At 44.3% G+C, this 22211-nt stretch overlaps 1 protein-coding gene across 7 annotated transcripts in view; it reads right to left on the bottom strand.

The window, feature by feature from the left end:
* The window catches only part of ATP13A2 (ATPase cation transporting 13A2), a 671851-nt gene that overhangs the window by 144649 nt on the left and 504991 nt on the right, over positions 1-22211 (bottom strand). For all 7 annotated transcript variants that reach the window (XM_069240690.1, XM_069240693.1, XM_069240692.1 and 4 more), the window contains 2 exons: positions 19219-19343; positions 4852-5015 (listed from right to left, as the gene is read on the bottom strand). In XM_069240690.1, coding sequence (XP_069096791.1) covers positions 4852-5015; positions 19219-19343 — 289 coding nt within the window. The remainder of the gene's footprint in view (positions 1-4851; positions 5016-19218; positions 19344-22211) is intronic.

Here is a 22211-nt window from a genome sequence, read left to right as displayed (position 1 = left end):
AAAGGATAAAGGCTGCAGTCACCTCCTCTCAGGTGGAGTGAAATTGGAGTTGGTTAAACAGTACGAGCTGTTTCACAAATTGGAAAGTCCAACTCTATTGTATTTTATTCTCGGTCTATTTTTCACTAGTTAGAATGACAAAGTATCTGCACAATAATGGCAAGAAATGGTGGAGTCCAAGAACTCATGGCCTTGGGAGGATCCTACTGACATGTATTTGCACTGCAGTAGTTCTTCTCACAAACAGATAGATTTGGCAAACACATCCCTCAGTGACTGAGGAACATTAGATAGTTTCAGTGCAACTCCGAGGACTCTGTCCAATCAAACCTCTTCAGGCTGATTTCATAATAGAAAGGAGAAAAGATGCTTCATGAAGACTTAGAAGTTCTGGCCTCCCACCTCCTAGTTATGAAATTCTTTACGACAGCATGATTTGTGCCTTCCATTGACCAGCTTCCAATTGCCAGGTTTAAGAGCACCTCAGCCTTTTGCATGCAACTAACTCAGGGGTTAGTCTTCCCTTCGTACATTAACTTGAGCAAGAACCTGCTGGAGCTTTTATATCCTAGTAGTAATATTTGCCTGCATGCCCAAATATTTGTATTTTTTCTGAAAAAAGCCAAACTACAGACAGATCAGGCTGTTGCACATGTACTTCGGTAGCCTGAAGATACGCTTTTACCCCGGACACTGGATTATTTCCAGAATTGTATCCATTTGGCCAGGGAATGTTTTTTCAACATACACTGTGATCGCCATTAGCTTGTTTTTTGTGACCCCTCCTGATTGGTACCGTTGTTGGACTACATAGTTTTCCATGGAGTTTGCATAAAGCATAGATAGTCACTTGTGCTAGTGACTTGATCTTTAGATGGTGTATGGATGCCTTCCTTGAGACACTTAGCCATGCCCAAGATAAGTATACGTTCTTCCGTGGCCATGGTCTGGTCACCCAACTTTCACCCGAGTAAGGACTTTTGTACAGTGTCCAAAAAACTACCACTTTGGCCTTGTTTGGTTTGGCCACTAGATTGTTGCTTTCAATGTAGATGTTTAAAGTGTCCAAGCCCCTTTGTAGACCTACTTTGGTGTGGTCTAATATAATCAAAGCCTCCGCATACTGCAGTCAGAGCATCTTTTGCTGCCCAATTTTCGGACTGGCTAAGTTTGCTCTCTGAAGGGCCTTGCCCAGGTTGGGCGTATATGGCTTAAAACGTGTTGGGGCTAGGATACAACTATGTTTTAGTCCCCAGTCAGTGTAGAGTTTTTGAGAGACTGTCTTCCCAGATAAGTTTATTCTTTCCCAGGCTCTACTGTGTAATGAAATGATTGAGTTCAAAAGATTGTCTGGGATCTTCCAGTTTTTCAGCTTCATCCATAACTTATTACTTGCGGCATCACTGAACACAGCCTAGTAATCCACAAAGCATGCAAACAAAGGCATGCTGTTTTTGTGTTTGCTTGCTGTGCTATGTCGGATAAAGTGACGATGTTATCAATTGTTGAGCAACCTTTGTGGAATCCAGTTTGATAAAAGTGTAATATCTCTTTTTCCTTAATCCATCTGGTTAAATCTGCTAGTAAGGTACTGGCATTTGCCTTTCCTTCTATGCCCAGCACAGCAGCTAATCTATCATTTTTTGGGTCCGTATTGTTATCTTTCTTGAAGATAGTTTGTAACAATAAGCCGCTCCATGAATCCAGGATGTCTGCTTGTAGCCTACACTCCGAGTACAAGGTAGATTGAATTTCTGCCGAGCAGGGCTGCTCTTCCTTGAACATACCATGTGGAAGGCAGTTGGGGGTCTGTGGCCCATTCCTTCTGGTCTTTTTTATGATTTTTCTGACCTCAGACTCATTCTGCGCTTTGCCTCCTTCCTCCATTGAAGACTCAGTAGTACTATTTGCTTTAGCAATCGAATGTTCACACTTATTTCCTTGCTAAATCTCATCTGGGTTTTTTGCTGTACATATTTGCTATGTGAGGTAACCATGCTTCCATGGTCACAGAGTTACGCCTATCGATATTCCCAAAACTGCTTCTGTCTAATGTTCTTAGATAGCTTGTGAACTTTAATCAATTCCTCCTCAATGTGCCTTTGTTTCAGCCTTCAAATGAGGCGTTTGCGGACCAAATAAAGTTATTTTCACACTCTCCCTGAGTCTGGAGTGGCTACTCTTTGGTGAATCATTTTTACCCCCCTTAGTTGGCAGATGCAGTTCCTTAGGCTTTCGTCATGTTCCAACTTTGACCCTGGTTTGGCGTAACTTTGTGTATTTTCCTCCTGCCACCCCCAAGAGGGTGGTGCTTAGATCCATTATCCAGTTGCCCCAGTTTTGGATGGTAGGTGTAGATTTTGTGAGTTTCCTTGCACTTTATTGCGCATTCTTCCACTCCCCCAACTCGGCAGCCTTACATGCATTCCGTATAATCCTCTCACAAGTATATGGTCCACCATTCCCCTTGTGTGACTAATGGTCTCAGTTTGTTCACCATATAACTCTAGTTCCAATTTGTGCATCACCTGGTCACTTATTCTATACTGTGCCACTGAGAAATCAGACATATGGTGTTTGAGATTGATGCTTAGAAAGTATCAATTGTAGTACAGTTGCTAAATGAAAAGGGTTTTGGTGTGTTGTGGTGATACTCCTTGGCCAGGGCTTCTACAGATGTAAGTTTAAAGGCTTGTAGAAAGCTGTTGAAAGATCTTTCTGCTGAGGTATTAGCCCCAGTATTGCTATCATCTGACTCTAGATAGTGATGATTAAAGTCCTCCGTGATTACTGTGTCTATAGCTGGATGTGCACACAGTGCCTCTTCTAATGTGGTAATTGCTGCTCTGGTTGTCTCCATCTTTATGTATCCATTTGCGTTGGGGGACATGATTTTTAAAAGTGACATCTTTCCATCTTTGCCTTGTTTGCTTTCCACTATTGCCAACAGCTGCATATCCGAATCAAACTTAATTCCTTCGATGGTGAGGTCAATTTCATGTGTTATGTAGATTGAGATGCAGCCAGATAGCCTTCCGCGGTGGTGCTGTTTACTAACTGGTTTGTGTCGGCCTGCAAAGCCTTCCATCTGTGTTGCATTGGCCTCCTAAGTCTCTTTCAGGCAGAAGATGCCCCCACCGCAACATATTGATTGCAAATTCACTATTTGTAGGAGGCTGGCCTGGCTTGTAGTGGGTACCAGAGGTACTTACACCTTATACCAGGTCCAGTTATCCCTTATTAGTGAAATGTAGTCAGTGTCTACGAGCCAGGCTGTCTAGAGGTAGCAGCAGGCAGAGCAGCCAAGGCTGAACTAGAAGACATGCAAAGGTCTTGCAATACCATTGTACTCACACAGTACTCACACACGAAAGACAATAATCAGTGTTACAAAAATAAAGGTACCTTATTTTAGTGACACATGGCCAAAAATACTTTGGAGACTTTACTCCCTTAGAAGTAAAATACACAATAGGTACACTAGTAACCGAAACAGGTGAGTACACAGTAAGAAAACAGTGCAATTAGTGTAAATCACAATAGGTTGATATGGGCCTAGGGGGAACACAAATCATATACTAAAATAGTGGAATGTGAAAGTCGGTTTCCCACCTAGGCAAGTGTAGTGTGGCGAGGGGAGCTGGGAGTGTAAGAAAACACCAGTAAGTGATAGACCCCACCCCAGAGCCCAGGAAAGCATGAGTAAAACACAGCAAGTTTCCTAAAACACACAAGAAGTCGTGATAGAAGATTATGCTCGAACCAGAAGAGACTGCAAGACACCAACAATGGATTCCTGGACCTGAGGACCTGTGGAAGAAGGGGACAAAGTCCAAGAAGTACTGAAGAGTTCAGGGAGAACAGGAGCCCCCTGCTAACCTGGAAGAAGGTGCAAAAGAAGAACCACCTGTGAGAAGACAAAGTCAGTATTGCACCAAAGAAGACAGATTCGGGTTCCTGGTTGGTGCAGAAGATGTCCCACGCCGGATGGATAAATGCAGTCTAGACTGCATTGCTGGATTCCACCAACAAGCCTTGGCACACGCAAAGCTCGCAGTTAGCGATAACTGGCGCTACCCTGGCACAGTAGGCAGAGATGTGTTGAGGTATGCCTGCTCAGCTGTGTCAGGGGTCCTGCTTCTGCATCCAGATACAATAGTCTATGCACAGACATGGAAGTAATCTATTCCAGGAAGCCCAAAGGTAGCAGCAATCAAGACGATTATTTCCTTCAGGACTGGTAGTTGGCAGTACAGAGGGAGAGGGGTGTATGCAGTTTAATTCACCTGGCACGTAAAAAGGAATCAAATGCTAGTTAACACCGTTGCAACCAAGGCGAAGGAGGTTGGAGATATTTCTGACATGTAGGGTTGCTGACAGACTGAAGTATTACTGTTCGTCTCCAAAGAGCTAGAAGTCTCTTCAGTGACTGTGGAGGAAGAAACAATTCAAACCAGCCAAATGGCCTATTCGTTGGAAAGTTTGCAATGAACCACCCTGCTTTGATCAGGTCACAATTGAGAACTGTGAGCCTAACTGGTAGGCCAATGAGTGGATGGATACGAGTGTGCCAGAGTAGTTCATTACAGTTTCTGCAGGCAATCAGAGGCACTAGACAGCAAAAGACTAAAGAAGCTGTTACTCAAAATAGGAAATGATTATTAACACTGTGGTTGTTTACACAGCATGGAGCATAAATTCTACACACATGCTATTACAGTAGATATAATTTATAGGATGCAGGATTTATAAGGAAGGTGGTCCCAATTCCACACTAGACATAGTGGGCCATTTTAAGTGCTTAAATTATGAGGCTGCTGTTCCATGCAAGTTGGCGGAAAGGACACCTACCGCTGACCATGACTGCTGGGAAATCATTGATTCAGACAGAATGAACTTGAGAGATGCTGGCTTGCTGTTAGAAGGAGGTGATGCACTGACAAAGATGACTCGTTCACTCTGCTCCACCATCCTGCAGCCCCGAGCCACATTGACAGCTGTTAGCATGTTGTCACCTTGAAAGAAAAGTAGAAATGTTGATTGTAGCAAATCATCTTTTTCCCACACATACACGCAAAGGTGCTGGCACACATCTGGCAGGCTTTGGTGAAGCGGAAAAGCGGAGAAGAAAAACAGGTAAATGCATATAATAGACAAGCCGTATGGCTGACAGGAACTGGAAGAACAAGTCACTTTCCTTTGTAACGATTTATCTGGTAAAGACATATTCTATTGCAGATTCCTTACCTTAGAATTTCCCCCAGGTGTCAGACTGGATCTGGAGATTTTTCTTTGAGCAGTACCCTTGCGCGCTGTCAGGTGTTGCCGGTCAACTCCATGTCAGTTGTTGGCGTCATGGTCACCGTGATGATGTTGGGGTCATACATAGGCTCCGCCTCAGCACGGTAACATCAGTTTCTTTTCACGACTTTCCAAGCTAAAGCACGGAGCCATGAAGAACACTGAAAATGGTGCACCACAGCTAAGGCCCTGAAAGGGAAATCCCTATCACTAGAAATAAATTTGCAAGAAGGGAGGATGGGTGGGTCGGTAAGGAATCTGCAACTAGAATGACTCTAGCAGATAAATCAGTACCTTGTTTGTCTGATAGAGACTTCTAGTTGCAGATTCCTTACCTTAGGATAGATACCCAAGCAATAATATCCTGGGTGTTCGTCTTCAACAGCCAGTCGGGCACACTAAAACCCCTAACCTGCAAAGATGAGCTGCAACCACCGCCATCACTTTCATTAACACCCGAGTGGTGCTGGTAAGGCCGAAGGGGAGCACGGTAAATTGAAAATGCTCGTGACCGACCACGAACTGCAAGTAGCATCTGTGGGCAGGCAAAACAGGTGTATGGAAGTAAGCGTCCTGCGAGTCCAACGCTACCATCTAGTCTCCTGGGTCCAAGGCAGACAGGACCTGAGCCAGAGTTTGAACTTCTCCTTCTTGTGGAAGAAATTGAGGGCCCAAAGTTCTAGGATAGGACGTAAGCCCTTGTCCTTTTTGGGCACCAGAAATTAGCAGGAATAACAACCACAACACAGGGACCATGTCTATGGCTCCCTTGGGCAAGAGAGCCATGACTTCCTCACGAAGTGCCGGATGATCCTCCGGTAAGCAGCCGTAGGGTGGAGGAAGGACCAGAGGGGCAGAATGGAATGGGAGGGAGTAGCCCCTTCGGAAGAGCTGTAAAACCCACCTGTCCATTGTGATGGATTCCCAGTGGGGCAGGTGATGGCGTATCCTGCCTCTAACTGGTCTGAGATGGGGGAATGGACTAGGAAGGCTTTGGGGCTGCAGCAGGGACGGGGGTTGACTGGGCAAACTTCTGGATCCCTGTCCAACGAGCTCATGGGATTCCGCGTCCCCAGCCATGCAGAGGCTGAGTAGCGTGGGTGGCACGGTCACTGGAAAAGGACCACAATAGGCGAAAGGTAGACTGCTGTAGGCGAGTGGAGGTCGAAAGGCCAAGGGACCGAGCCATAGTGCGGGACTCCTTGAACCTCTCAAGCGCCGAGTCCGCCTTGTCTCCGAAGATACGTATGCCATCAAAAGGCATGCCCATAAGGGTTTGTTGGACATCCCCCGTAAAACCAGATGTCTTCAACCAGGCGCGGTGCCTCAAGGCCACTGTCGACGCATCCAATCTACCCAGAGAGTTGGTTGTGCCCAGCCCACATCGAATAGTGAAATTCACTGCATCTCTCCTATCAGCAACAGCTTGAGAGATGATAGCCCGGGCCTCCTCTGGAATCTGTGAAAAGACTTGCGCAACCGTATCCTGCAATGTGTGGGGATAGCGGCCCAAAAGTCATGCGGTGATCACGGACTGCAACGCCAGAATGGAGGAAGAAAAAGTCTTCTTTCCAAGTTGGTCCAGTCTCTGACTTCCTAGCCGGGGGAGCAGAGGGGAATGCTTTGGAAGAAGAGGAAGTCTCAATCACAAGACTTTCAGGCATAAGGTGTTGGGACAGGAATTTAGGGTTGTTTGGGGTGGGCCGATGGCAGGGGCTGATTGCTCTGTTCACAGGAGCCCCTGTGCTGGGTCTGGACCAAATACCCAGAAGGACATCAGTGAGGCTTCACTGAATGGGAGTAGAGGTCCAAAGTTGAAGCCCCAAGCTGAAGCACCTCCGTCAAGGACCTCAGCCACCCTACTAACCACCAATGAATAGGAGACTCCCTATGGTAGGAGGAGAAAGCATGCCATCGTCAGGAGAAGTATCTAAGCCACTGGCCTCGGCCAATTCCTCTGCCCAGTCCATGTTAGGGTCATCCAGCTGGTATTTATAAGGGTCCAGCGACCCCTCCACTCCTTCCTCATATTCCTACCCATGGGAAAAAGGGTCTGAATCCTACCTGGGTTCAGTAGGCCCCATCAAAGTCAGATGCGGCGTCGGACAAAGGTGTTCCAGCTGCGGGTCGTCGGGAATTAGGACTGGGTCGATGTTTATTGTGGGCCCAACCATCGTCGTGAGTGTTGATAACTTAGCCGGCACCTTGGAAGGTTGCGATGGAACGACCGGTGTAGAAACAGATCCAAAAACGGATCCAGAGGGGCCCTCGGAGGCCAAAGCCACTGGTGCGGAACCCAAAGGGCCCCCAGTCGAACCCCCAGGACCCGAAGTCGCTGCCGGGGGGAGGTGGTCGGACAGCCTAAATATGAGACGCACAGCCTCAAAGAACTTTTTCAGTTGGGCAGGGGTCGCTCTGGCTCCCCGAAACTCTGGGACGTGCAGAACGGCCCCAGAAGTAGGCTCCAAAGATGGAGGCCTGGAGCATCGATGCTTGTCCTGCGTCATATCAGCCGAGGGACGGAGGGAAGTCGAAGAATGCCTATCCTTCGTGACTACTTCTTACTTGAGTGACCCAAAGACTTGGAAGAAGACAAGTGGTGGTGACTCCGTGAGCGGTCTCGAGACCTTCTGCTCGAGTGAGACAGGATGCTGAGTCGAGCGCCAGGCCACCATGAGCTTGAGGGACAGCTCCCCTCAAAGCCTTCGGGTGCATGGCCCTGCACTTGGAGCACGACTGGGTTGTGGTCGCGCTCCAAACACCACAAACAAACCTGATGCAGATCCGTCACCGATATCATGCAGTGACAGTACCCAAATGGTTTGAACCTGGTCTTCAGGAACATCCTCGACGCACCAAAATTCAGCAAAAAACATGACAAAAGTGTTGAAAGTGGTCAAAAAACGACCAGGGTAGCTCTGCCTGGATCTGCGCGTGGCGCAGAAAGAAAAGAACTGCTATCACTGCGCCGAGGTGGAGCCTATGTACGACCCAGACATCATCACGGTGACCACGACGCCAACGACAGACAGAGTCGACCTACACCACCTTACAGTGTGCAAGGGAACTGCCCGAAGAATCTCCGGATCCAGTGTTGCGCCTGGGGGAAATTCTGAGGTAAGGAAACTGCAACTAAAAGTCTCTGTCCGATTCACATGTTAGGTTGGTTGTGAGATTCCAATTAATGCAATAGGGAGGACATGGAGAACCAGAAGCATGCAACAAGGGGACATGAAAGTAAGATCACTTTATAAAAGGGAGACAAAAAGAATCAAGAGGCGCTGGAAAGAGCAACAGTTACAACCGTAGGGCGAGACACAATTAAAGCCAGATGACAGACATTGAAATTCCAAACAGAATATATGTGCAGCAATAACAAATCAAATGGAGGCGTGTGATAGAAAGGCAAAGAAAATAAATTCCACATAATAGGAAAAAATATAGTCCATGACACACAATAAAATGATCTGGAGAACAAAAATCATGGTAGGAAGCCCATGAGAATCTCCTGCTGCCCCTCTAGAGACAATGACACAGAATAATGGAGACATCTGTAAGGGATTAACTATATAACAATACAGAGAATATGAGTCCCATGATAAAATGATAGAGATTCCCAGAGACACAGTATGGGCAGATGGAGAATCTAAGCCACATGATAGGTATGCTCATGCTCAAACAACCCAATTGGGAGAGAGTGTCAACATATTGCCATGCTACAGTACAACCAGGACTTCCCAGAACATACTTAAGAATGCAAGTCTTCTCAGTACTGCTTGATGCCAACGCCAAATAATTATCAATGACACTGCAAATTTAAAAGCATGTCAATGAAAAAACAGCATTAAGCATTATTTATTAACTCAAACTACAAAACAACCAACAACATACTCAATGAGTAAAAGCATCTAATGTCACCACAGGAGCAAAGGTTTCAAAACCACACTCTTGACTGACATCTGTCTCAAATGCTTAGTATAATCCTGGTATGTATGGACTTGTCCAGACAACTACTGCAGAACTTTAGAAAGATAGACTAAAAATAGACTAGATGGAAAGGACCTGAGGGTACTGCTGGATTGCTAACGTGAGCCACTGTAGAAGGCCCATGTATCCAGTCTTCATGCGCACTGTCTCTATGAGCATGCAAAGTCAATTTATTGGGTGGACATCTCCAGGTCTGAAGCGGTCAGTGTATGCTGGAATGTGTGGCCTGAGCACTACACCTTACAGGCCCTTGCACAAGCAGGTAGTTACAATTTCTCACATACTACACATAATATTTACCAGGGTTCAGGAACAGGTAGGATTAATGTGAACACTAAAAGTCTTTCAGGTTAGTAGAAGATCCTAGTCTGAGGTGCAACCGTCTGATAATAATACTCAGAAAGGAGTGGACTGAGATATGTCATCCTGGAACTTGCTTTACTTCAGTAATATCTCTGGGAAAGGGAGTGTCACCTGAGTTGTAGCTCTGATCTGGCTTGTGCTAATGGGTAATAACACTCCAGGGAGGCAAATACTCAATGCAAACAAGCAGGATTACCAGCAGGCCGGTCTCCACTTGATGGTGAAGCCAACTATTCTGGAAAGGCACAGAGTACTAGTTTAAGTCAAAAGTTGTTATATGTCGGGGAACATGGCGGCCGCGTGAGGGCCGCAGTCAGGAGCTCACTTAGTTCCGGTCGGCGAGCGGTGACGGAAATGATTGTGCGGCGAGTGGAAGCTTGAGCGGTCGGGCATATTCCTTCTGCCCTTCTAGTTTTTTTGTTTTTTGATTCCCGGCGAGTAGCGAGTGGCAAGTGGCAGTGCGGGGAGACCGTGGCGGAGAGCAGGCGGAGATCTGGAGCCTCGGGCGCAGCGCTGTGGACGGAAGCCGCACACAGCGTGTGCCGCGGGAAACGCTGCCGGATTTTCTGCAGCCCTCGCAGGCTGCGATTTGGAAACTTTCCTGGCGCTTGGAAGGGGAAGGAGAAGGCATTCCCAGACTACAGTAATTTGCCCCCTGATACCATGGTAAGGGATTGTGTTTGCATGATGCCGGTTAAGTTGAGGGCTCGGGCAACTTTTCGAAGCCCCCTGCCGGCATTTACTATGCAGCAGCAAAGCATAGGGGAGGGTGAGGAGGCTCCCTCAGGGTTAGTTTTTAGACCACTCACGGGGGCTGGAAAGTATGGCCACGGGAAACGGGAAGGTCACGGGAAACTTGCGGATGACATTAAAAGGGAGAATCACCTGGCGAAAGCACAGCCTTAAACTACGAAAGAGGTACGGCAACAAACCAGGCTTTAATCCCAATTTGAGTAAGGCTACCCTTGCACAGGTCCAGCTGTTAGAGGGTAGTAGGCCGATCTCCCCTCTAGCACATTTTTTGAGGAATCTTTCTGGAGGCTCGGAAATGCTGCCTTCACAGACTCTCGCTTCTGCCTCCCCAACCGAGTTGGTACAAGCGGGGGCACGGCAGTGATAAAGTGGCTGCACAGGTCAACCTGCTAAGCCATTAGACGCACCTGCCCCCCTATTAGTTGGGGTGCCAGAGACTGCTTCACAATCACAGGACTCTGTGGTTCAGAATCTCCTGGTATCATTAACAAATGAAATCAAAGGAAGTTTGAGGTATCTGAGCATAACCAAGAGAAAATTAGAGAATCCTGTGTACCCTTGGAAACTAAATTGAATATGTTAACTGAGAGAATTAGCAGGATAGAGAACGTGGTTGCGGAGCATGAAACAAGGGTACTAGCCAATTCTCAGGGCATTTCTCAATTGGCACGTAACGAAAAAGTGTTTCAAGAAAAGCTGGAATCCTTAGAGAATAGTCTGCAGAGGAATAATATCAGACGGTTGAATGTTCCCAAAGGCATGGAGGCCGAAGACATTAAGGGCTACGTAATAACTTTGTTCAAGACATTTTTTCTGTCTGTGGCGCATTGAAATCTGGAAGAGGATATACAGACAATTGCTTAGGAAAATTCTTATTAATTTTGGTGCATATTCTATGAAGGAGAAAATCCTGTCTGAATCTCTTAAGGCAGGTAGCTTTTCTATGGGCGAATGGTCCTTTCGGATACGTTCAGACGTTTCCAAAGCGACTCTGGATAGGCAGTGGGAGCTGGGCAAGTTCATGCAAGAACTTAGATCCTTCGGAGACACCACGCAGATGAGATTTCCGGTATTTTTAAAAATTATGTGGAGCAATACAATGTACAACATTAGTGATCCTGCTGAAGTTCAGGTCCTGATTGAGAAGAAGAAAGTGTCACCTTGATGCAGCGATTTTCTTTAGAAATAAGCTGACCGGAACTGTACTGAGCTCATATGGGTTGTAATATTCACCCCTTTAAAAGGGTATGGAGGGTTCCCGCAGGGGGGCAACACAGGGTTTCTTTTGAAATTGGATGGTGGTTTTTTCTCACTAGGAGGGGGGTTGAGGGAGGTAGGGTAAAAAAATGGGTATATAAAGGTCCTCCAGAATGCTGTGGAGGGAGAAGTTATGGGTTCGTCAGTTTATCTATATCCTGGTCTTTCTTTGTTTTTTAATCGCTAGTGATTTAGACAACGGCTAGTCATAAGGGAGTTTTGTTGAAATTTCTTTCATGAAATATCAATGGCCTACGGGTTAAAGGGAGGAGGAGGAAAATCTGAGTTCCTAAAAGGGATAGATAAGGAAGCGATTATTTTACAAGAGACTCACCAAATACAGTCCGGCTGGAATGAATGTCTTAAACATTTGAATTGAATGGGTGGGCTTTAGTGCATGTACAAATCAATATTGCGCTGTGAAAGGTGTGGCAATTGTTATAAAGAAATCTGTAAAGGTGGCAAATGTCACAAGAGATTCTAAGGGTAGGTGGCTGATTGTCGAGGCAGGGTTGCATGGGGTTTGGTTTACAGTAGTGGGATATTATGGGCCTGATGTGTATGACCCAGCTCCTTTTCAGGAGTTGTACAACCATTTACTGGAAGCAAAACACCTGATTATAATAGGCAGGGATTTTAATATTTTGTTGGACCCTATGTTAGATAAGTCAACACCAAGGTTGGCGGTGAATCTTCCTAAATCTCGCTCGTGGATAAAACAAGCAATGGTGGATATGAGTCTGATTGATATTTGGCATCAGAAAGGCAAGGTCCAAGGTTTACGTTTAATAATAAATTAATTCTTAATACAGAGCAATTTGAGGGATATGGTGAGATATGTTGGTCATGCCTCGGCTCACCTATCGGATCATGCAGAGGTAAAAATGCATATCCTTCTCAAAACTCAACCATCCTCTCACAGGTGGACAGTTAATCAAGGTCTTTTTTTTTTGGATCAGATGGTTGTTAAGGGTTTGAGGAAGGACACTAAAGAGTTTTTTGTAATTAATCATGGTACCACTACCTTGCAGACTATGTGGGATGCGTATAAAGCATTCATTAGAGGGAGGCTTGTGGGTCTGGCTGCATTTAAGTATAGGGAAGAAAAGAATCAGCTAGAGTAACTTGACTTTCAACAAGAAGCAATCTTTAATGATCATACAGGTGAGGGAAACCAGCTGGGCAGACCTATCTTTGTTCTTGGAGGGGAAAATTAGGAGGAGCTGGGACAGTAGCCGGTGTGCTCATTATGAATACGGAGAAGGCTGTGATAAACTTTTAGCTTGGGAAACTAAAACAGATCACTCCAAGAGCTATATTACATCTATTAAATCGGAGACCACCGGAACATTATGCTCAGTTGGATCTGAGATAGAGGAGGCCTTTGTAGCTTTTTTTCAGGATCTCTATACCGATGATTTGCAATGTTCAGAAATAACGGTTAGGGGTTATTTAGAAGGGATACACCTCCCCCAACTTACAGAAGCTGAACAGTTATATTTCGTGAGGAGGATAGATGCAGGGGAGGTAAAGGCGGAAATTCAAGTTTAAAAAAAGGAGAAGGCCTCGGGCCCGGATGTGCTCCCCCATGAGCTATACTGTGCATTTTGTGATGAGGTTGTCCCAATTTTAGTGAAGTTGTTCAACTTTCTTCTACAGGAAGGTGTAGATATGCCTATTTTGTGGAATGAAGCGGTCATATGCCTTCTCTCAAAGCCTAGGAAAGACCCGGCATTGTGTAGCTCATACAGACCAATATCTTTGTTGAATTTAGATAATAAACTTTATACTTATGTTTTGTATAAGAGACTCCAAGATCTGATTAGGAGGCTGATCCATGAAGACCCTAAAGGGTTTATTAGGGGGCGGCAACTGCATGGGTTAACTCATGACTTATTAGGTGCAGTAGATTTGGCTAATCTAAGAAGGCTCCCTTTGACAGTTCTCACCTTTGATGCTGCCAAAGCATTTGATAGGGTGAATTGGTATTTCTTACAGAGTGTCATGAAGGGCTATAACTTGGGTTAAAAATTTATCAGAGCAGTTCAGGCTATCTATAAAGTCCTGGTTGCTAGTATCTTGGTCAATGATAGAACATCTTTGAAATTTAAGATCGAAAGAGGGACGCGTCAGGGCTGTCCACTGTCCCCTCTCCTTTTTGATTTGTATATTGAGCCCTTGGCTGCAATAATCTGAGCTGATAACCACATCCCTTCTTTTCAATATCAAGGCTGGACAAAGAAGGTTGCATTATATGCCGACGACTTGATGATTTATACTGGTGACCTGACGCATGTCTTTCCTAGAATTATACAACGTTTAAATGATTTTGGTATGGTGTCAGGTTACTCTGTGAATCCAGAGAATACGGAAATTATGTGTTGGAACACTACTTACAAAAGTCCCCTAGTTAAACAACAAATGAGATATTTAGGGATTCAAGTTACCGCTTGCCTTCAAGAAATAGCTAAGATAAATTTTGATAAGGCGTATATAGAGACTCGTAGACTGCTTAGAACTTGGGCGGGCCTTCCATTGTCTTTTCTTGGAAGAGTCAATTTTCTTAAAATGATCATCCTCCCAAAGTTAACTTTTTTGTTTAATGCAATCCCTCTAGAATTTAAGAAATGTTGGTTCACAAAAATACAGGCAGATTTAACTTTGTTTGTGTGGTCATCCGGGGGGGGGGGGGGGGGCAGAAACTATGTAGGACAAAAGGAAAAGGCGGGATTGCGGCTCCAGACTTTTACAAATATTATTTAGTTTTTCATTTGAAGAATGTGCGGATTTTGCTTCGGCATAGATCAGAATATAAGTTTTTTTGGTTTGCAATGACTCAGGAATTGTTAGAGGCCGGCAGGCATTTTTTGTATAAGTTTGGTCATCCTAAATATTTTAAAAAGATTTGTTTGAAGATCCTCAAGGATGCCGCTAGAGTATGGTGGCTGGTTCGACAAGCATTAGAAATTAAGTACTATAATTCCCTGGCCCCGGTTTGGGACTCCCCTGGCACCCTAGAATGTCTTACGGATAAATTAGCACTTCCATTAAAAGGGGTGACATGTTGGGGACAAATCCTGGAAGATTCAAAGTTGGTGTCATGGTATAGGCTCGAGGAACTAACCGAACACAGGATTTCAAAGTTTAAATATTATCAGTTAGTTAGTTGGGCTGCAACTCTTCGGGATAAGGGGGTTATGAAGAATGCTTGGGAGGAGAAATTAGCTCAGGTTTCAGTTCATAAAGAAATTGCGGTCTGGTATCAGGCGCTACTAGAAGCCTCCGATTCAAGCTTTCTTCTACCTGAGAAGAAATGGGGTGCTGTGTTACCAACTTTGGATGTGGCAAAAGTTTGGAAACCATCTTGTTCTATGCTTTGGTCTGTTATTAGGCCAGTCCTGTTAAAGAAAAATCACTTGTTTACCTTGTACAGGGCCTACTGGTCCCCTCAGAGGCTGTCAGCTTTGGGAAAGTCTGATAGAAGTTGCTCACGATGTGGGGAGGTTAACGCAAATGATATTCATATGTTTTGGAGCTGCGTCAGCATCAGAGGTTTTTGGGCCATTATAGGAAGAATTCTTAAACGTATTATAGACCCTGATATAGAGGTAACTCTTCCATTAGTGATCTTTGGGGTAACACCTGGGGTGTCAAAACTCTCTAATCCCTATAAGGATTTGATGTTTTTATTGATTCTACTGGCTAGAAGACAAATATGTTTCAGGTGGATCCCTTCCACCCCCCCCCTCTTTATCTGGCTGGTTGGCATCGGTTAATTATTATTGTCGCCTGGAGGGTCTCGGCCCGCTCGGTAAAAGGGATGATTGCTGGGCCATATGGGAACATTTTCAGCAGAGTGGTGATCCCCTTCTTTCTATAGTCCAATGATTATTGGCCGCTTGTCCAGAAGTTTAACCCCATAAGTCTTGATGGCCTACATTATATAATACGCCGATCAACAGGCTTGGAGATCTGGTCGAGACCGGGAGAGGTGAGAATATATGTGCCTCCCTTTGCAGGGGACACAGGTTGATGACCCTCATCTGGAAATAATGGCTTCTATGATGACAAAAAAAAAAGTTATTTGTCACTTAGATGTCTCCTCGCTGGGCCATAGCCTTTGAACCTACTGAAAACCATTACAGTGAGAGGCAGAGTTTCAAATGGCATTCAAAGTTTGTGGCTGAGGTGGCAGCCTCAAACAAGCTCTTTGCCTCCTTCTAATATAACAGCCTTGGCCTCTGCTTCTGGGTAATTACGGCAATATTACATTGGCACAGACATCGTGTGAGGGATTGACCAAGGCACAGGATTCCATAAGGGGTGTGCAGGAACTGCATCTTAAAGTGGCCAGTCAGTCACAACTAGGGGTGGCATTGGATGAGGAACATTATATGGAGAGATACTCTCCCAACGTAAAATATACAATTACCTCAGGGTTTTCCTTAGAATCTTCTGAAAGGCACAGCGTTCCTTTTGGAATTTTCATTAGTCCTCTTTTCTCCATTGACCACCTCTTGATTCTATATGATGTTCAAATTCCCTTCGTTGAAATATATGTCATAGATGACTATGATCTTTTCTACTTTGGAAGCACTACGGTGTAGGATCGGTTTGGCACAAACTCAATGGCAGACTACCAGGTTGCGAAGGCTTTCAGGGATCAGTGCATCAGTTTGTGTTGATTTTCTCAAATTCACTGTCAAAGAGTTATTATTATTGTAGTTTGGGAGCCAATTTCTGAGCTGGCCCTACAGCCCACTATATAGGAATGAAAAATTCTCATATGACCAGGAAACAGATGCCTGGGAAACAGGTCTAATTTTTTATTCTTGATCAGGTCTTTACTAAGGATTGATTCCAAGTATGCACAAACTTTATAATTCAAATAGAGAACTTCATTTCCAAGCATCTTCGAAGAAATCGTCCTCAAGTCATACTGATTTGTTAGTGTATTTTAACGAATGTCACCATCATCTTCTAGTGGCTGAGTTACTGAGGCCACACCACAACCTACAGATGTTTGCTATTTCTTATTTCATTTCTTCCAGATGTATGGTCAGGCTGCCAACACAGTGCCACTTGCAGTTGAAATTTGAGTTAAGCATATAACCCAGAAGAAGGCATTTTCCACTTGTGGTGATCATACACACTGCCTAAATGATTGATGCGGAGTGCAAACCTGATGCTGTGGTGGTGGGAAATGAAACAACCACTACTCTTGCTCTGTAAGCAGGGTGAAGTGCACCATTGGGAGGCTTTAAATGAAATGACCACTCTGAGCTGCAACAGATGATAAAGAGGTAAGGTGTTCTATAATTAATTCAGAGAAATGGAGTATACTAGAGAGCAACTAGTGGCTTATCAGGATGATAGGGGACTGGCTCTTTTGATGGTTGAGTCACCATGGACAAAGAAAAGGGAGATTTGACCTCTATGACGCTAATGATGTCAAGTCACTCTTATTAGGCTGACCCCGGCCAAACAACTGAGGTGACTGAGGAGGAGGAGGGAGCTCAAGAAGCCAATCTTTGAGAGGGAGAGGAGCCACCAGGGGTGAAAGCCTTGCCACAGCAGCAGGCGAGGAGAAACCAAAGGACTTGAGGCATGAGATACCCCCCACCCAAACTGTGTTTCAGGGAACTGTTTTGCTAAGTTGAAAACAACACTTCCGAACTGGGTTTAATTTTGAAACGTTTAACTGAAATCAGGAAACCACAGGAGGATCAACTTGCTCAGCATAAGGCTCAAAGATCTGGAAACGGAGCAGCAGAAAGCAAAGGTGGGCAGCATGTTGTGTAAAGTCAGAGCCACCAGATTGGCACTTCATCAAGAAACACAGCTTTGAACAACTCACAAAACTCACCAAAATTCAGAATGAGGTTAGGTTTTTTAATTATCCATCAGAAGAGCCTGTGTACTGTAGATTACAGAGTTGCTTGATTAAAAAAAAGGCTGAGAGACACAGCAGGCGTGACCAAAGACGTGTGGTCAGATCATCCAAGCAGGAGAACATTATCCATTTTGACACTCAAGAGAAAGCAGCTGTCCTGCATATGGTGAGGTTAAATGAAAACTGGTAAACAACGGAAAAGACTTTAATGGGCAGCAGACTGACTCTTCCTCTGTCCACTTGGACCAAGGCACTCCCTTTGAGGTAAAATGTAACCCTCAATACACTCAGATTAAGTTCATTTTGCCTTATTATGTGTACTGTAATGTTGAATTGAAAGAAACATTTGCAGTATCTTAGTGATTGAGCAGTCGGCGTTCGGGTTAAAGAACCTTAGAGGAAGCTATTGAGGATACACATTAAGAATTCAGAAGACTTATAAGCTAGTGGCAAAGGTATCTACTTTCCATTGGCAATAACATCCCAGATTTGCCATGTTCTGTCCACTCCTATTTTTTTGTTGTATCTTTCTCTTCCTTGCCCTCCCTCCTTTTACCCTGCCTCAATCCCCTCCTTTCTTAGTTAGCACACCTTACAAAAAAATAGGGTTCACTGAAGCACCAGCATGGAACCTATTGTTTACTTCCTTTAAAAAGGGGAGAGGGGTCCTTAGGGTAATAGTACTTCAAATCTCTGCTGGGAACGTGAACTACACTGGAGGACTAGAAATTAGCTTTTGTTAAGGCTAACTGAGAAGTTTAATACCCTGGTTTGACCACTAAGCTTTCAGAATGGCAGCGTCAAGGTGTCAATTCTTATAATGAGAATACCAAGTGATTGATTTTGTTAAAGATCTTCCTTGAACCATGTGTAGCACAGGTAGTGAACTTAATGATGGGTAGGTTATATGGCAGTTTCTATACTGCAGTAATCGTATATGTCGTATCTCCAATTTGGAAATTGAATCACAATTCCTTTTAAGGTGAAGATTCATTGGTTTTGAAGTCATTGAGATAGTGGTATCACAGGCATAGGCTGTTATGAAGGCGTACACTCAAGTGCTATGCTGAAAAGCAAATACAAGGAAATAATTTGATATGACAAGTTCTTGAGATTAATATATTTTAATCTGGTCTACCGTGGTCTCCTGCTATAGAGCCAAGTAATCCCATTAGTTTCTGGGAAAGCATTAAAGAGATCTTCATATTTCTCTAATTATCAAGGTTTTCGACTGTGTTGCTACGGATCGAAAGAGACTGAAAAAAAACAACAACTTGAAATTGGTGCTGAAGTGATGGTTTCGGTGGGTTTCTGTTTTGTGTCCGAAGGCTGTATGATTGCAAACATGCCCTCAACTCAAAGCCAACAGAGATATTGTTCTAAGTGCTTCTAAATGAACCAACCACAAAATACAGAACAATGCCCAGCATGTGAGTCTCTAACAGATTACTAGGGCAAACATTTCACAAGAAGCAGAATCAAAAACAAATAAAAGTGTTTAAAGTGCTTCTTAATTAAGTTACTAAGAATATGAGCAGACCAAGTAAAACATTTTTTCCCCTTGTGGTCTTTGAACAAAATGTTTATCACCTTGGTGAGATATTAAACTGCGGTCACTTAAAAGTACAATGGAGAATGAATTACTTTGGTGTCCATTTATTTACCTGTCACCATGACTGTTCGGATGTTCGCATTGCGTAGGAGATGTATAACAGGGGTGGTCTCTGGTTTCAGCACGTTCCTCATTATAAGGAAACCTAGGAAAGTCAGCCCATTCTCCACTGAGTTCCTGTGACACAAAATCAGTAAGATCCAAACAGGAAAACACATGCTATGACACAGAAGCGTAAATGTACTAAAAGACACAGCAACAAATTCAGAGTCATGAAAAAAGGGCAAAATAAACACATAGAAAAATCACCAAAAAAATCAACAATACTTGGAAAAGCTGTGCTGTCTGGCCTGGGCCATATCTTTCTTCAAGTGAAAATGAATCTGGGCCTCTAATGGAGGATTTGCCAGAGAAAGTTTGGATACTACCCCTCAAACCTGAATAGGAAAGATGCTGGCTCTGGTTGTAGAAGAATGTTACTAAAGGGGTGCTGGTTTTTTCAGCATAAACACTTTGGAGAGACTATTTACATGCCCTACTTGGTCAAGGTTTATTCAGTACCAGATATTTTGGAACCTTTCTTATTTTCATGTCAGCACATTTAGGAGGAGGGTCTTTTTTAAAATAATCTTTTAATTACATTTTGCATACAACATTACTCTGTGTCGGAGAAGATAAAGAAGTTAGATATAAGTAGTTGGAATCAGAGCATATCATTGCAACAGGCACCATGATACATTATCAGTGTATATATTAGCAAGTACTATGCCAGCTTTCAAAAACGATTTATCGTTGGATCCTTCGAGGCAAAGAATTGGTTCACAAGGATGTTGCCTAATGTATTCTCAACTGAAACAGAAGAGAAAAAAATATAAACTTTCTTAACTCCCATCCACCCATACCGTAGAAACTCACCAATTAACTGACAGACATTTGTCTTCCCCGAGAAGAAGCTATCTTAGGTAGCAGGATCCAAGAGGACATTACTATAGTTGGAATACTTAGGCAAAAGAGATGTATGTATGTATGTATATGGACAGCACAACAGACAGGGCTTATATTATACATTTATGCTTACGGAACCTAGTTTCTTCTTGAGCATTCTCTGCATGTATTCATTGATTGGACCTTCATCCTATAGCAGACGAGTATCCTCTTTGGCATGTTCTATAAAGCTCTGAAGGATTGCATCCCAGTATGTTGCCAAGAGTTACTTTCTCCTTCCCTTTGGAGCTCCGTGCTCTCTGCCTGTGCTCACCTAATAGTTCAGGTAGCCCCCTAGCTCCCGTCACCCCCCAAGGGCTGAAAAGCTTTTTATTTTTATTTTTTTAAATTTGTGGTGAAAAATGCAAATATTTGTGAATCTCACCCTTGCTTATATTTTTGCCCCCAGGAGGGCCAGGTCCTGGGGAAAATTACTTTAAAGAAGAGGCGAACAGGGCCCCATCCTAGGGCTTACTAAAGCCCCGGGGACCACCACCTCCCTGGGGCAAGCTACTGCCATCTCCCCAGGGCTACAAATAATAAAGTATGCAGGGTGTGTCAGGGCTGTGCTTGTTGTGAAGGTGGGTGGTTAAAGTGGGTTGGCCACAAGGCCTGGGGCAGGCCACACTTTGGAGGCCAACCCACACCCCCAAGCATGGCCTTTGGCTGTGTGCACGGTGGGTGGATTAATGTAAAGTAATTAAGGTTACTTTAAGTTTTAAAAAAAACATAAATTCACTGAAAAACACAAAGGTTCCCGTAACATTATAATTAGGAAATAGAATTTACAAAAACATATAAATTCACTTAAAACAAAAAACAAAGGTTACAGGGACGTTATAGTTAGGTTCACATTTAAAACGTACAAAACCAAAGAAATTTACGTGTTATACCTAGAGGGGCTGCGCTGGACAATACGTCCTTCTACTCAACCCTGTGTCTGGCGTTATAGTCACCATCGGACCTGGCTGCCATTTGCTGCTACTGCAGGGAGACATTGCTACTAGCGTCGTCTGTGTGAAGGGAAGAGCCTCCGCACCCAGCAATGCAGGGGACTCCAAGTCTCAGAATCCCCTTTTGCCACAACAGCTGCAGCCACTAAGTGCTATTTAAGCACCTCGCAGTCCCACTGCATGGGATGCACCCCTGCGAAGTCTGGTTTAAGGGCAGGCCTGTTCACGCACATCGGAGCCCAGGCTGGGAACAATCCCCTGTTCCCCCCGCCCCCACCCCCACCCAGCCTACCAACATGGTTTTGGTTACTTAGGCACCATCACACATAACAGGTACTGTGCTTGAACATTTAGACACCGCAACCACAAAGGCTTTTTAGCACAAGCCAATTTGAGAGGCATTCAAATAGAAACAATGACAGTGACATTGTGTGCTTACTAGAGCAGCTGGGTGCTTGGGTCTACTACCAGCACATGGAGTTGAGTTGAGTTTGTCAAGGCAATATTAAATCTTGAACTGATTTAAAATACGTAGCATATTAATGGTAGATGAATTGCAATCTAACGATATTTGTTTTATGCAGGTTGCCTGCGCAAATTTTAGGCCCTATTATTACTTTATCTTATATATTTGCCGAATTAACTGGTCTCATCGCACGTACAGAGGCGATCTTCCAGGAATACATTGCAGTGTGTAGATCAAAATGGGGAAACGAAAGGTAACCAAAGCATCCTCTGGAAAGGGGAAAACATCGAAATTAGAGAGGTGCTGTAGACAGCACAACAGCAGGCATAGATAGCCTCATAGAGGAAATTGAAACTATGCTAGGAGAAAAACCCACGCATCAAAAAGCGGCATTAACAAAAATAACTTCCTTCTGTGTTAGGAAGGAAACTGGGCATACAACACAACACTCTCGGGGAACACATACTTGAGAGGCACGCAGCTCCAACTACAATGGTAATTCCTAACCACCCACGAGTAAGCCCAACATTGTTAGTGTCACAGGGAGAAGGAAGAGAGGGAAATGTGGATTTATTTGCACAAATAGATTTGCACCTCTAGCAGATGAGGAAGCGAAGAATATGATTCAAGACCCAAGCCAAT

This window comes from Pleurodeles waltl, chromosome 6 (genome assembly GCF_031143425.1).
Source record: "Pleurodeles waltl isolate 20211129_DDA chromosome 6, aPleWal1.hap1.20221129, whole genome shotgun sequence".
NCBI lineage: Eukaryota > Metazoa > Chordata > Amphibia > Caudata > Salamandridae > Pleurodeles > Pleurodeles waltl.
The sequence above is the reverse complement of the archived record's forward strand: the minus strand, read 5'-3'. Positions and strand labels throughout refer to the sequence as shown.